This window comes from Ochlerotatus camptorhynchus, unplaced genomic scaffold (genome assembly GCF_037179485.1).
Source record: "Ochlerotatus camptorhynchus isolate MF236.1 unplaced genomic scaffold, CSIRO-AGI_Acam_v1.1 ptg000357l, whole genome shotgun sequence".
In the NCBI taxonomy this organism is placed as follows: Eukaryota; Metazoa; Arthropoda; class Insecta; order Diptera; family Culicidae; genus Ochlerotatus; species Ochlerotatus camptorhynchus.
In genome coordinates, this window is record NW_027040845.1 from 2,125,733 (window position 1) to 2,141,550 (window position 15,818).

A 15,818-nucleotide genomic window follows, 5' to 3' on the forward strand; every position below is an offset into this window, starting at 1 on the left:
ACGTCACCCAGTTTTCAAAAATACTCATATTGTTTGGTATTTGACAGTATATCACAGTTTTTCTCGAGGCTTTTCTCTAACCGGAAACCGCCATCTTGGATATCAAACTGGCGTCAGACATGGATTTTCGGTCCCTACACGTCACACCGATTCTAAAAATACCCATGGCGTCAGAAATGGATTTCCGGTTCCTACAGGTCACTCCGATTCCAAAATTACCAATATTGTGGGGTTATATTATTTTCAAAACCATTCTTTTACGAAGTAAATCTCAAATAACTCACTAATTCGATATACGAACCCCCGGTTTGGTCAGGGGGTGATCACTTTATACACCTATTTAGCGCCATTTTTTTTCAGTGTGCCTCACGTGTGCCGCAGCTTTGCAGTGCCGAGAGTGTCATCAGACTGATTTTTTTGTTTGTATAATGGTATGTTTGGCAGCCCGGCGAGGGGGGTGACTCTATCTACGATGCAGGAAAAATCGTGTTTTGCTGTGGTTAGCTGCGAACACGCTGAGTAGATGGAAAGAAGATTGATGGCGATTCTGAAGATTTCCTGCAAAAAGAAGATTTTTCGAAGATTGATTCGCTAGTGCGAGATTTTTTGAGCATCTAGAATTGAGATTTAGATGTGTCGCCCCCCTCGCAGCCGGTTAATTTGTCAGTTCACATGTTTTGTTTTGAACAAACAAATCAACCAGACTACTTAGTAGTGGAATCCTATCCCAGATCCTAACTGTCGTGACTCTCAGTTAGTTGCTCCAAAATTTTCTCGGAAAAGGACTACACCTAATAAGCAACGGTCTCGGCCGAGGTATCGGCCACCGAAGCGGAGCTCCGAGCGAGAACTTCCGATTTCCGACAGGATAATAACTTCTACTGGATTGGAGTATGATGAGGACTCGGATGAAGCACAGGTGACGGTGGTAAGTAGACGAAGCGAGCGTGCATCATCAGGGGAAACTGGTCTAGATGCTGTTCAGATTCTAATGAACGATCCCGGGAAGAGTTTCTCCCAAAAGCCATCGACTCAGTCAAAGATGCGTCGCCAGCGTTCTAGTGGGAGTTTCAACCGGAACCAGACTTCCCTGGTGGAGGTGGGGTTTAATATGTCCACACGGTCAGTCAGTCCAATGATCGGACAAATGGAGAGAAGTATGATGTCTCTGGCGAAGAGCAGTGCCGGAACACCTGTAAAAGCTGAGGCGATGTCGATGGTAGGAAAGCAAACACCGGTGAAGATTCTACCTCCGAACATAGTCCGAGTGGTCATCGAAGTCAGTTACGATGAGGAACGAATCATGGAACTGAATGTCGGTTGGCGTTATGGCGTTACGGAATCCGAGGCGGAATCAAACATGGTAAACGACCACTGATAAAACTGATCAGATCTGATCGACACCAGATCCTTGAACAGAAGGATCGACTTGAGTGGAGGTTCTCCGATCTCGAAGTCTTCTGGTAGCGACTCTAGCACCATCTGGAAGCATTCCAGTATCACTCCCAGATTACAGTTGTTCTTGGCAACGGTCATCGCCTTGATGACCTCGCTAATCCCGCAAGCATACCGCGTTGACTTTTGACCGGTTATGAAGCTAATGTTTTGAAAATATGTGCGCTGTGAGGGAATCCATGGCAGAACTGCCTGAAATTCACGGTTGAAATTATGAAACCAAAAATTGGATTGTGTCAACAACAATGATTAACATTTTGACACATGCACACGCAGGCAAAAGAACGTAAGAATTCCATAAGAAACACTTATGAATTTTAGCCACAAGAAATCAGTATGAATTTCATTGATTTGCCTTATGAAAAATAATGTTGATAAAAAAAATAATAAATCGCAGCAGACTGGAACCGAACCATGGTCGTTGAGATTACGGAGTTCGTGTGTTGACCACTCGTCTTTCATCGCTTAAGAAAATGGAATGGCTAAAGGAGTATAAGAGCTACGTTATGTTAGATGAAAATCTTTCATAAGTCGCGTTTATGAAATTCATATTTGTCGTTCATAAGTCGAGTCTTATGAAATTCTTAAGTCTATTTGCCTCAGTGCACAGAGCAGGCGCAGATATAGTACAGTGGTGCCAGTAAGTTTAAAAATAATGAAAATTTCTAACCATGGGTGCTAATGAAAGTGCCCCAGGCCATCTGTATTTTTGGCGCACACTGTGCCGAGTTACCAACCCCTTGGGTTTGGTTCGTAAATGAAGGTTCCAGTGTATTGGAAAATATCTGTGTAAATATGCGCGCACGTGTCAGCAGAGGATTAGTCCGACTTGAGTACAAGTTTTTTTTTGTCGGATTGTCGTGATGAACTAGCCTTCGAGTAAGAAACATGAAAAATGCGAATGATTGTTTTGTGAGTTTATAAAATTTCTCGAAGTGGCAATCGCAATCAACGGAAGATTGAAACCATGTCTTTCTGATCAATCAATGTCACTATTGGTCACTTTTTTATTGTTTAAAAGTCACTATTTAGTCACTATTTTCGTTATTTTAGTCACTAAAGTCACTACTATTGAATCACATACTCACTACCAGCCCTGCATTGGTACTCAGTACGGAAAACAAGATCGACAGAAAAAAATAAGTAAATAACGCAATTTCGAAAAATAAGAAAATGCTTAACTCAATTCCCCCGATAAACCCTTACGTAATAAGTACATGACTCCTTACATGTATGAATTTATTTGAATCTGAATTTTACACTCGCCATGAATTTTTTAGAAAATCTTATAGTTAAACTTAAAACTGCAAAATTACAATACTTCCCCCCTTTACAAAGATAAACACTAATGTACTATATGTATTGGTATTCCTGTACCAAAACCAATACAAACGTTCAAATCATTATTGCATACTTATACATACAAAGGCTAAATCCAATCTGATTTGCACCTTAATAATGCAAATTCCGCGTAAATGTCGGAATCCGCTTAAAACAAACCGCGTGAATTCCGAAAGTTTTTCCGGTTCCAGTCCAGTTTTTTCAACTCACTTTTGATTAATCCATATTTGACGAAATTGAGTCGACTCGACTCAATTTTCAGTTTTTTTTTTCCGACCGATCTTCCGTCTAGAACATTTCTTGAAAGAACGGTTGATTCCTACAATGCGGTACGTTCTACGTGGTAACCCCCATTAATCTCTCACCTGAATTCGGGAAACTGTAGAGAAAGCGCTGCTCCAACAGTCCAGCCTCGTCGTAGTCGTCATCAGTCTCAAAATCTTCTAGTTGTTGTTGGCCCAGCAACCGCCGGAGGCTGCTGCGCCGATTGATTCGTTCCAGGTACTCTCGATATTTGGTTTCATATTCGTGCTGACTGACGTTCATCTGGTGGTGTGTTACGTGAAAAGAAGAACAAGAGTAGAAAACAAAACATCAGTATCATTTAATGCTGTTTTATCAAATAGCGTGTGACATTTTGAATATATTATTTAGATTGAAAGTCACGCAGTTGACATTGTCAGTTGCTAATGTTCTCCGCGCTCATGTGTGTGTGCGTGTGTTTTTATCTTCGAAGAAAAGAGGTCTCCATTGGAACGACGTGTGTCGCATGGTTTTATGCTAATCACTTAGAGAATTCTGCATTTTTTAAAAGTCCTGAAGCACTTGGCAACCGGATTGATCGCGAATCGATGTTTACTATCGGATCCGAAACGATCGAAATGTATGCGGATAACCCAGTACAAGTGGCTCAAACCGGTTAATTCACAGCGTTTTATGCGTTTTTTTTTTATGAATATAAAATCTTCTGCTTATCGTTTAGCCGTTTTTGTAAGTCACTATCGAGTGAGTGGTTGATAGTGATTAAATTAGCAGAAATTATTGGTAATTGTGTATGCTTGTTGGTTTCACCGACGTCAATAATGTTTTTAAATGAGAGCTGACCACAGATGGCTAGATTCTTCACTCTTTACTTGATCTTCAGGAAAGAGTCATTCGTTTGTTTATAGGATTTCATTGTTGGTTTGCGACTATACAATGTCAATATTTTTGAACTCAATTTTCTAATATACCTGAGGAGTTTTGTAAAACGATGTGGACACCGATAGGAGTGCAGTCGAATCCGTATCACTTTCACCGAAAAAAGGTATGTAGCTATGGGAGGTAATCAACCGTACAAGAAGGCTAATTGCTTCCCCTTCTAACAACCGACGACACCACAGTGCACCAGAACCCCCGCGGGGGATCATCTACGTTATCGAAAAGCTGGTTGAGTACATTGGTGCCGTCCGTCTGAGGAATGAGAAGAGATTTTTTACAACCGTCTTCCCTATATCTTACATCATGATGTCTTCCAAGTGCAGGTAAACGATCGGAGAGAAAAGCTCGGATGTGAATGAATGTAAATATTTTAACAGTACTTGCGCTTCCTATCATCATCAGTCAGCACAGCACCCTTCTGTACATTGACGGTGCACTTCTTATGTCTCGCTGGTGCAGGTGACGAGGAGAGGTGTCGCGTCTTTCGTTTTTTTTTGCAACATGGATGTCAACGTGGAGGTTTGATTTTTGTTTGGATTGGCTTTTCCACCATTATGATGCAACTCGACTTGTCAATGCGAGGATGCATACATGCTGCCGTTCGGATGCGTTCGTTGGGTGTGTTTGAAAGGCTCACCCTTTCTCTTTCTTGCTGTTATCGTTTTATGAAGCGATCGTAAGAATGTAGCCGAAGGCTAGCGATGGTAGACATCTTGAGTGAAGACGAGTGCAGAAACGAGACATTCTTCATCGATACAACATGCAACAGACTAGGCACTCAATCGGGAAACCAGGGAGAACTACGCGCTAAAGTATGGTCCACTTAGAAACCGGACATTTTATATACTCTATAGCAGCGCCTCTAGTGGTTGAATTTGGGATGTTTTGACAGCGATTTATTTTATTTTAAGTGGTGAAAGTTTCGTCTCGATGCGAGCAGTATTAAAAAAGTTGGCGAGAAAAGAAAATTTATCCTGCACACCCACCTCGAAAATGTCCCGCTTCTACCGTAGGAGATGTTCTCAAACGGTTCCGTAATCGCAAGAGTATGGCCCGGAAGGTTCAAAGCAAACGTTGTGCTGGAACTATGGATCGGCAGCTGAAATGGAAGGTGTTGAGGTTGATCAAGAGAAACCCAGGAATCTCGGATCGGAATATCGCCAAAAGATACGGTGCCAGCCGTAGTACGGTAGTACCGTCCGGAGGATCCGTCTGCGAGCTCACTACCGTTCATTCCGTGCCTCCGAGCAACCAAACAGGACGATGAAGCTGAATCTAGTTGCCAGAACACGTGCCCGGAAGTTGTACGACCGGGTTCTGACGAAGTACAGAGGATGCCTTCTCATGGACGACGAAACCTATGTGAAGATGGATTTCAGGCAGGACAAAAGTTTTACCTGGCCACAGCACGGGGTGATGTTCCCAGGAAATTCAAATTTGTTTTCGCCGATAAATTCGCCCGGAAACTGATGTTCTGGCAAGGAATTGCAGCTGTGGACTCAAAACCAAGCTTTTCATGACCAACAAAACGGTGTGCAGGATCAACTTTCTTTTCTCGCCTTCCATCTACAACTACAACTAGTACAAATTTTTTAATACTTCACGTATCGAGACGAAACTTTCACCACTGAAACACGTGTACTTTCAAAACAAATCGCTATCGAAACATTCCACTAGAGGCGCTGCTATAGAATAAATAAAGTGTCTGGATTCTTGGTGGATCAGACGGTGGCTTCAGCGAAATGTGTCTGCCTAACTTGAAGACCAATTCCGGAGAACTTTGAGATTTGGGCGAAGTTGCTTTTGTAAACAAACACATCAATCGCTGATTTCTCGCGAATAACAGCTCAATCTAAAAAAAAAAAAACTATACCAAATGATAGAGTTATAATTCATCTACCTGATTCTGGTGTTTGTTTTTTAGGTTGAGCTTTAATCTACGGGAAATTGGTGATTGACGTGTTTGTTTACAAAAAGCAATTACGCCCTAACCTCGAAGTTCTCCGGAATTGTAATCGATTAACATAGATTAGAACCGTGTTTATGGGAACAAAGCAGGCAAGCAATATAGCATTATCCTTCTACAACTCCGATCAAGCTATACTACAGGGAAAGTTTATCGCGGTAGTGGGTGGGATCAACAGCTCTCTCGCCGAGTACGAACTGGCCTTCAGCGACGGTTTCTATGATGTTTACGCACTTTTCGAATCCTGGCTTTATGGAAATACCTCAACGAATCAGTTGTTTGACGACTCATATCCCGTTTACCGACAAGACCGGTTGACTTCGAATACGTGGGGTTTTTACTGGCTGTTCGCTCGAGTTTTAAATCGGCGGTTGAGCAAATATGGGTCGCAATTACAAAAAAGCATATCGATTCGCTTAGCAGGGTGGTTTCGCAGTCATCATCCTAGGCGATTTCAACTTGAGCTGGATCTCTTGGCAGCGTAGTCCTCATAGTTCCCTCTACCCGATTATATCACAATCCTCGATTAGCTTGGCATCACGAAAGCTTCTTATGCGTATAGCCCCGCTGGACTCAGACAGATGAGTGGAATTAAAAATGAAAACAATAGGGTTAACTACCCCACTTCCGGCCTATTAAGCACAACCCGCACTTAGTCTTTCTTCAGGCCAGTGACAAGGCCTATACCAACAGCAGTGTTTGACAGTAGACAGCATGTCCCGGGCTCAAATAATTTATTTTGCTGTGCTGGGCCCGCTGTCACTGTATAACATATTGCCTACGCGCCTGACACTGGGCTGTCTTTCTTTATCTAGTGCAGCTTAGCACCAAACCAAATGTTATTATTACTGATGGCTTCCAAATTTATTTACCTTTCCGTACGTACCGTAAGATTTGATAAGGAGAAACCTATCGTTGAGATATTGTCATAAGTCTAAGTCTGCTTCTTGACGTCAAACTCGGCCTAACATCGGGTTTAGACAGGGCAAGTCAATTGATCAAGTCAGTTGAATTCAACTGACTTGAACGCGAATTGAACCAGGCTCAACTGTTCAAGCCAATTGAGTTCAACTGAGTTGATCATTTGACTTGCCTAATCTAAACGTAGCTAACGCATTGAAACGCCAGTGTATTCACTTCGGCCTATCGGATGAAGATATAAATTGATTCGGTCGGAGCGCTTCTTTTTTTTTAAGAAAAAATGGTTGCAAACGTTCATATCACGCGTTCTCATTGACTTCGTTCGGTAGCTTATTAACTAAAGTATCGTACCAAACGCATAATTGACTTGTTAACTCTGATATCATGGATTTATTTAAAGGCAAAAAAAGTTTTACTGAGATCTCAGCAAACATCTAATTTGTTTGCTGAGATTCAGCTAAGCATTATCCGAGACTCAGCAATCCAATGTCACTTTTTCTGAAACCTCAGTGAAACTTATTTCTGCCGAGATTTGCACAGCCGAGCTTGGTAGAAAAAACGAAGTGTGTACGCTTGATCTTCGTCAACACGGAACTATGCGAGCACAGTACAGTTATGCGAGCTCCATCACCGCTCGTTAAAATCTGCAGGGATCATCCTCCTGTACTGATGGAATTCAAGGTAAGTCCGGTAAGTCCACAGCAGCGTTTGCAAGATACCTCTGAAAGCATTTCGTTTGATTTCAGAACGGCACACTACAACAGAATGAACGATTTCCTCGCACGTGTCGATTGGGACGAGGTTCTTCAAAATTATGATGTCGACCGTATCTGGTATCCTGTGGTATGCCATGGACCTGTTTGTTCCCGTAAAGTCCAGACCCGGGCCGGCTAAGCCAGACTGATCAAATGCAGCTTAAGACTGTGAAGCGGGCAGCTCTCAGACGACATAGCAAGTATCGCACGGACTCCACGAGGACAAGATCTATGGTGGCGAATACTGAATACAACCAATTCAATAATCGTTTGCACAAACGCATATCAGGACCATCTGCAAAGCCGCCTCAAAACAAACCCCAGAAGTTTTTGGCGCTACGTCAATGACCAACGGAAGTAATCCGGATAGCCCTCTACGATGACCAACGGATTGTTCGAAGCTGACTCCACCACTGACATCGCCGACCAGTTCCGTTCTTAATTCAGCAACGCTTTCACCAATGAGCACATCGACCCGCACTTGCAACGCCACTACCAAGAATATTCAACCTATCTATAGCTACTGGTGTATTCTCGAACTGCTGGAAGTAGTCGTATGTTTTCTCAGTTTTCAAGAAACCCGAGCAGGAACGAATATCTCGATACCTTAAATTGGTTTCGATGAGCCTGACATAAGAGGTAAAATACTAAACAATAATACCAAAAAAAGTTCCAACAATACCATTCCAATACCAAATTTTGATAATGCAATACCAAAACAATAGCACCAAGGTATTCTTTTGGTATCCAAATATCAATTTTTGGTATTTACAAAGTATTTTGCATGTAACTTTTTAGTATTATTCTTTGGTATTTTACCTGTTATGTCATGCTGGTCAATACCAAATTTTGGTATCAGATCAGAATTAGGTTTTCATTAGTTATTTTCTCTTGCTCGGGAAGACTGCAAGCGGATTGTTTCGAACTGTCAAGACATAGCTGCGTTGAGCGCCACTTCTAAGCTGTTTGAGCTGATTCAGAGCTACGCACACTATATTTCACTTAACCAGCACGGATTTATGCCTAACCGTTCGACGACAACTAATTTGACTTGCTTCTTTTCGTTCGTGATCCACCAAACAGAAAATGGTCAATAAGTAGACGCTATTTACACAGACTTATCCGGAGCGTTTGGTAAAATTAATCATCAAATCGCAGTAGCTAAATTCGTCAAACTGGGAATGAACAATAACTTGCTTTCCTGGCTTCGATCCTACCTAACAGGCCGAAGTATGTCCGTCAAAATTGGAGACCACGTTTCGCCCTCCTTTCAGGTTTCGTCTGGTGTTCCCTAAGGAAGTCACTTGGGGCCGTTTCTATTCTTGCTGTATATGAACGATGTCAATTTCATTTTGGCTATGCCTTGGGAGGCGTGAATCTACAACGTGAGTCAACAGTCAAGGCCTTGGGAATTCTGGTTGATACAAAATAGACCTTCAAGGCTCTCGTCGCGCACGTTGTGTCTAAACGCTCATCGCGACAGGATTTTTATTTCGCTTTGCAAAAAAGTTCAAGGACGTCTACTGCCTAAATGCTTTATATTGCTCAGTTGTGCGCCCTATCTTGGAGTATTCGTCTCTGGTCTCCTTATTGCCAGAATGAAATTAATCGCATTGAGGCTATTCAGCGAAAATTCATCCGGTTCGCTCTCAGTCCTTCTCAGGTCGAGAGATTCATTCAACCTACCCAGTTATCAAAGCCGTTGTTTGCTTATAAACCTGGATTTACTGGAAGCGAGACGCAACGTGGCAAAAGCGTGCTTTCCCAAGCAAAACACATGTTCTATAACAGTTTATATCACCTTTGTATGACTAGTTTTGGTTGTGTAGCAGTTTACTCAACAGAATTCTGTGAATTTGTGTTACTCGGGTTGTTGGCGATCTTCTGCAAAGCAAAATTGACAGTCCTACGCTTCCTAGTCTTTTGGACATCAACACACGTCTTCGGTCGCATTCGTTTTCGGCAAGAACTTTGCGGAGCATGTCCCGTGTATTCAACCGGTGTTACTATTTTTACGATTTAAACGTGTCTCGACAAACAAATTAGGGTAGTTTTAGACGAGTTTTATGTTAATTTATGTTATTTGTTTGATTTGTATTAAGTTTTAGAATAAGTGTCATTGGGCTACAAATTTGTAAGCGTTTTGCCTTTATCGTTGGTTGCATGTTTGGATTCGCACTTTTTCCGAAATGGAAACATTGGTTCCATATTGTAGCTTAAGATATTGCCCTTGATATCGTATAGAGTTTTTGTATAGTATGTGTTACATATTTTCACCTGTTGGAAAAGGCACTCAAACAATCATTTTTGAAATGTATTTTCGATATAGCCATCACAAATTCAATGTGTCTTCTTATTGCTTATGATGTTTTCGGATTATATGCTAGTTCAAAGCTTCTTATTTTGTTGCCGGCATAAATTCGGCTAGCCGAAATCGGTCTACTAGGGTGTTCCGTAGATTGGTTTTTAAACAAATGGCTTAAGCACCACCTCCATAGAGGACCACTTGTCGTTTCGGATGCCCGGCATACTCAAAACCCCAGGGCGAGTTCAGTCGAACGCAAAGGATTGGAATGCGCTAGTAGATATTAAGTGCTTGGGATTCAAAAGAAAACACTAAACCCAACCGAATGAAAACTAATCAGAAACCGTCTTTCTACCGGAGCGATTGCACTAGGCGACCTGTTCTCATCACAGGTCAAACTCTTCCCCAAACACAAAATCTACACGCTTCAGGACAGAAATGGTGGATTGAGATTCCCAAGCATTCCGACTTGGAGTAAAACCCAACAACGAAAAACTACAACAACGATCGAAACGTGAGAAGCTTCTTCAGACCAGTGCACTAATTAAACGGGAAATTCTAACCTAACAATCAACACAAATATTTAGCAGAATTAAAAAAAAAAAACATTTATTTAGAAAATAACTAATAAAACGAGAAATTTATTAACCTAAACATTTTTATTCGGGAACCCTCATTCTTCTCTTTTCTCTCTCTCAAATTTCCTACCTATCTGTGCAGATTTTCTAACTATTTATCTGTTACAGATTTATTTATAACTGGTGCTTCATCCAGATTTAATGTATGCATGCGGACATTGTACACTCAAAAATATTACTAAACAAGGAAAGATTAAAATTTAATCATTTTAAGGTTGACCAACGTTTATACATTGATACGATTAAATTTTGATTCAAAATTATACTAAGTCCGACTATCGGCGTGAAATTCGTTCAGTGTTTTTTTTTTGCAAAGCAGTAACTGAGTTTCAACATTCAAGCAAAATATTCAGACAAAGTAGTGGTTATTATTTGCGGGGAGTTTTCCGAAGAACTGTGTTAGAGAAACAAAACGTCGAACTTCGGTAATTCACAATTGAAGAGAAATCTCGAGAAAAATCGCCTGTGATGGGTTGAAGCACCAGCGTTTGATTGCCTCCATGTGGCACAACCCGAGTGGAGAACTGGAAGCAGTCGACTGGGATTCGGCCCTAATTGCCATCGCCCAAGCTTTGAGTAGTGTTCCCAAGGGCAAGTTGGAGCAGTTGCTGGATGATTGGACTAATGCCGAAGCGTTGATTTGCCCTTAAGGATCTGCTGAACTGGTTGGGATCGGAAACTTGTGCGTCGCTGATGTCGTCAAGATGGAGGATTTCTTCGTCTTTACCAAAATCATCACGGTGATGTTAGAGTGCAGCTGATCCACGCCATCCTGCCGGAAGCTACCTGCACTGAGAAACAAGACCTACGTCAACCCGGAAGGCCACACTCATAAAACTCTCGTTACAGTGACTCTCCTAGGTCTGTCCCGCGAAGATCCTGCGTACCCTGTCAGAAATTCCCAGAGCTTCTCTGCCATACACCCTATAGATGATCTGCACTTCCGATCGAAGGACATCACTTCGCACCTAATGTGCTATAGCCAAAAGAAAGAAGGATTCAAGAACATCTTCCTGCTGCTGTGGTACAACGCGTTCCACTTTCTTCTGCAGAAGATCGGTTGAAACTCATAGCCATGTCATGTTCCACACCGAAAACCACTCCACCAATGAGATGGGCATTTGGATGAATGAATGTGACCTGCCATCATTTTGTATCGAAGTTCAACTAAAACCTCCCAAGGCCAATTAAAAGATGTTCCAGCGACGGGGTTGAGCAAATTGACTTTCTCCAGGAACAACAAATCCCAGCAGCTCTATGGCATCAACCAGTAGGCAAATCTTTTGTAATTTTCACAAGAAATAAAAATAATTAGTTGCGCTTCAATGTTTTTTTCATTACAGTAAAGAAAACAAACAATCAGTGTCACCCTTCAGATATATCCAGATTAAGCAACCTAAGCTTAAAGTCAAACAATACAAAGTAAGCATAACATGAATTTATACTCGCGTCCTTATACAGGACTTTTATACTAAGTTTGCATTTTCTCCTTTTATACCGAGCTATGCGTCGGTCAGGAGAGTTGCGATTTAGCGTAGCTTTTATACTATTTAGATTTTAATATTTTTTGAGTGTAGTCTGTCGCCCCTGCGACGCTCGCTGAACGGAATACAATGGACTCACCAAATTGGGTGCGAGTCTCGATTGACTATTTCACCAACTGCGTTGCGTGGTGAAATCCCGGTGGGTGGGAAAATTGCTCGCCTGGAGCACGATATAGACGGCGCAGCTCCCTTCTAACTCCGGCCGAAGTTAGGTCCTTTAATGCCGACGCGTTGGGTCAGGGTAGTGGCAATAACGAGGAGGAGCGGTATGCCGAGCGAGAGGTGGGACGAAACTATTGACAAAAAGCCGTCAAACGGCTGATCAACTGGATGAGCGCATTGTTGCAAAACTGGATAGAAGATAATTTACCTTATTGTTGAAACTTAAATCGCGCACAGTACCGCACTAGCCTACTAAACTAATTTAATAGTAACTACACCCAATAAAAAGAAGTTAACGAAAAATTAATTACACTGAACTTAAAGACACTTCTCACATTTTAAATACCTCTGCAAACACACCGTGAAACTATTAACAAAAACTTCACAGTCCTGCCTCTTCCAGGGGTTGGATTAAAGTGGTCGAGAAAGAACTTGGGATTCCTCAGATAGGCCCCTAAAACACATTCTTGGCCTTCGTTCCGGAAACCAAAAAAAAAAGATCTTATCAAAAGGCGATCTCCGATTACCTTCCGATTCGATCAGAGATACTATCTCTTTTGCTCCCAAGTATTCCACATCTGTCTAGCTCATTCCAATCATTAACTTAAAGTGTTTTTCTTAATATTAAATTTCCATTGTATATACACTCAACTTCCAAATGCAGCATTTCAGGTTTTTTTTATGCATTTATAACAGAAATACACCAATTTGAAGTTGACCAATTTTTGCGCGTTCCAGACTTTAGGATAGGATCTGAATTTCGTAATTTGAAAATTGAAATCAATTAAGGTTCAATATCCCTCGCCTGATTTCAAAACTTTGAAGTCAATGTTTGTTTATTTTAGAATAAAATTTATAAATAAATAATTTTGTACTTACTATTAAATTTAGCAACAAAATCAACCTCGTAGTTCTATGTCAATAATACGGCCGTGTTAGGGACACAGATCTTGCAAACAGCATTAGTAGGAACAGTTATCAGGCCTTATCCCTACATGTGTCACTAACCCTTCCTTTCAAATTTGAAATATACACATCGTTATCCATTCTAAAAAAAACGTTTACCAATCCGATTGTAGCCATGAAACATACCTACTCAACCCAAGCTATCAATAACTCCAAGCGGATGGACGGCTCAACACGTCGGTCGCTTGGCAGAATCAGCGCCACTTGTTGCACAATTATTTACTGTTTGTTTGCACGTTATACGTTACTACAGACACATGCCGAGCCAAGATGAACTGCCCAAACGAATTAATAATGCAACACCTTTCCCGTGCTACCAAGATGATGTCTCAGCACACGTTTCAGACAAACAGAGGAAGGGATTCTACGGCATTTGTACAGCTTGTAACGCATTCGCACTGCATTGCTTGCATTTGTTCAACAGAGGCAATCGCACACAAGACCTAATAAGCCGCGCGGCTCAGCCTTTAAAAAGCTGCCCATATTGGAAGCAGCGAAGTCGGTTTACTTAAATATATGTGAACCGACAACTGTGCGTGCGTTGGGGAGAAGATAAAAGGTAAGCTAAAGCGCGGACGAACGAACGAACTGAGGTATATAGATTTACATTTCAAAGTAGGAAAAACACAGCGGCGTTGCCCCTACAAAATCCGGAGACCCCCGCCCATGTCCGAACTCCTCTAGGGGAGGGCGTGCTAAAGTCGATGGAGATATCAATTAGTAACGATTGATGCTCAAATTAATAAACCCTCAACCAACCGCCGCTACTGTGTCCAATACCTGTTGCAACTGTAAACGCTACTTTGTGGCGCACTGGGCAATTAATCACAACGCAGACGCTAGGGCACATCTTAATTAAGCACCACCGCGTGCACGTGAATGCACTCTTGTTCACGAATCACAAAATCGATGACCACCTCTGGCCCATTGATTTTAATGAGTCGGTCGACTCTTACATTTTATTAGTTTTCGTCGAAGTAGGCAGTAAATTTAATTGCAAGCTGAATGTTGCCCTACAGCTCCCACGAGGTAACAATTTTACCTGTACAGAGAACTCATAAAATACGCACCAGAACGCACTGTTTCCATGTCGATGATGATGATGATGACGATGAAGCTGGAATTTGAGTCAGTTCCGGTGGAGAGTTGTTAAAATGGCAAACAGCGCCTGTCGGTTGTAAAGTGATCAGTGAGTGTCTGTTCACGCAAGGAATGCAGTAAGTGGCTCCTCTGATTACCCCCGATGATTTATATTTCAAATCGATTCCAACTATTACATGACTACTAGATCAATGAGTCTGCTGCGTTATCGCACCGCTACTTCCGGGAGCTCAATTAACACACACACCTCAAAACTGCCTTCACATTTCCACCCCTTCTACTGTCTACTGTAAGTTTAGGTTTTTCCCCACGCGAATTTCTATGAATGAAACCACGCAGCGATCATCCTCTTAATCGATTTCAAGAAAGGAATTCCCAAGCTACGCGCCCAAAAAAACATAGACAACACTTGAAGACACGACACAATACACACTTTCTTATGACAGGTGGACTATCAATCATCAACCGCTCGCTCTGACTGACGATCCGTGCTCGACGTGTATGACATACCCCTGTCAGGCCACCTCTAGATAAAAGAAGTAGGCAGGCAAACTTCGGTGATTCCCGATTTCCAAGTTGGTCATGGCTGCTCATCCCAAAGATGGGTATTTTATGACCTCTCGACCTCCAGCGACCGATTCGGGTAACCCCGTAAAAATGTGCCAATAAACGTCCGGTGACTTTTCCTTTCGACAGCGCAACGTTCATACCCGGAGGAGTCGTTCTCCGATGGTGGTCTTGGTCCGACTTTGGAATCATCATTAGCATTTCAGGGAAGATAAAATTCACAGCAAAGCGAAGCGACCCCCGGCGGGAGGTTTCTGGTCGTTAAAGTTTGAAATTTTTGCACATGCACCGGAGGAGCGATCAGGATCTACGAGTCGTCATCCGTCCGTCGCTCGAAGGAACAGACAAAGAGGAAAACTTACGATAGCGTGACAAATTGTTTGCAGCGAGCATATGCATAAAGTAGGATCGTAAAGGTTGAACACGAAAAAATCCGGACCCATTAAAAATGCTGCCAAGAAAGGCATTTTTTGAGCAAGTTTTTTCAAAATTTCAAAGTACATTTGTTTACATCATGGCTTCACCGGAGCAAGTACGTCGCGATTCGATCCTGCACGCTCGAAACGAAAATCCTGTTCTATTCGCTCCTGGACAGGAGTTTGATACCTCGGTTGACCGGAAGAATTTAAAATCAAAAAGAAGTCAAAATTCCACAAAAAGTTCCTTGTCTGGCACGCAAGGGGAGTGCCTACGGAAGAGTCTACTGCCTTTTTCTGGTGCAGCATGAGGTGAAATGCCTATTCTGACCGGACTTGGCAAGCTGTCACTACTCAAATTCCACCAAACAGTGATACAGCGGAAATGGCGCCACAGTGGTTCCCAAAGAGATAAATCCAGCCAATACTCCGGATTTCAAGCGGAAATGGAATTTGGCAGCCAAACAAGTTGGAACAGAGC

General features: G+C 42.1%; 1 protein-coding gene across 1 annotated transcript in view; it reads right to left on the reverse strand.

Annotated features, from left to right (window-relative positions):
- The window catches only part of mav (maverick), a 113,192-nt gene that overhangs the window by 9,039 nt on the left and 88,335 nt on the right, over positions 1 to 15,818 (reverse strand). The window contains exon 2 of the mRNA XM_065231513.1: positions 3,162 to 3,342. Within this exon, the coding sequence (XP_065087585.1) occupies positions 3,162 to 3,342 (181 nt within the window). The remainder of the gene's footprint in view (positions 1 to 3,161; positions 3,343 to 15,818) is intronic.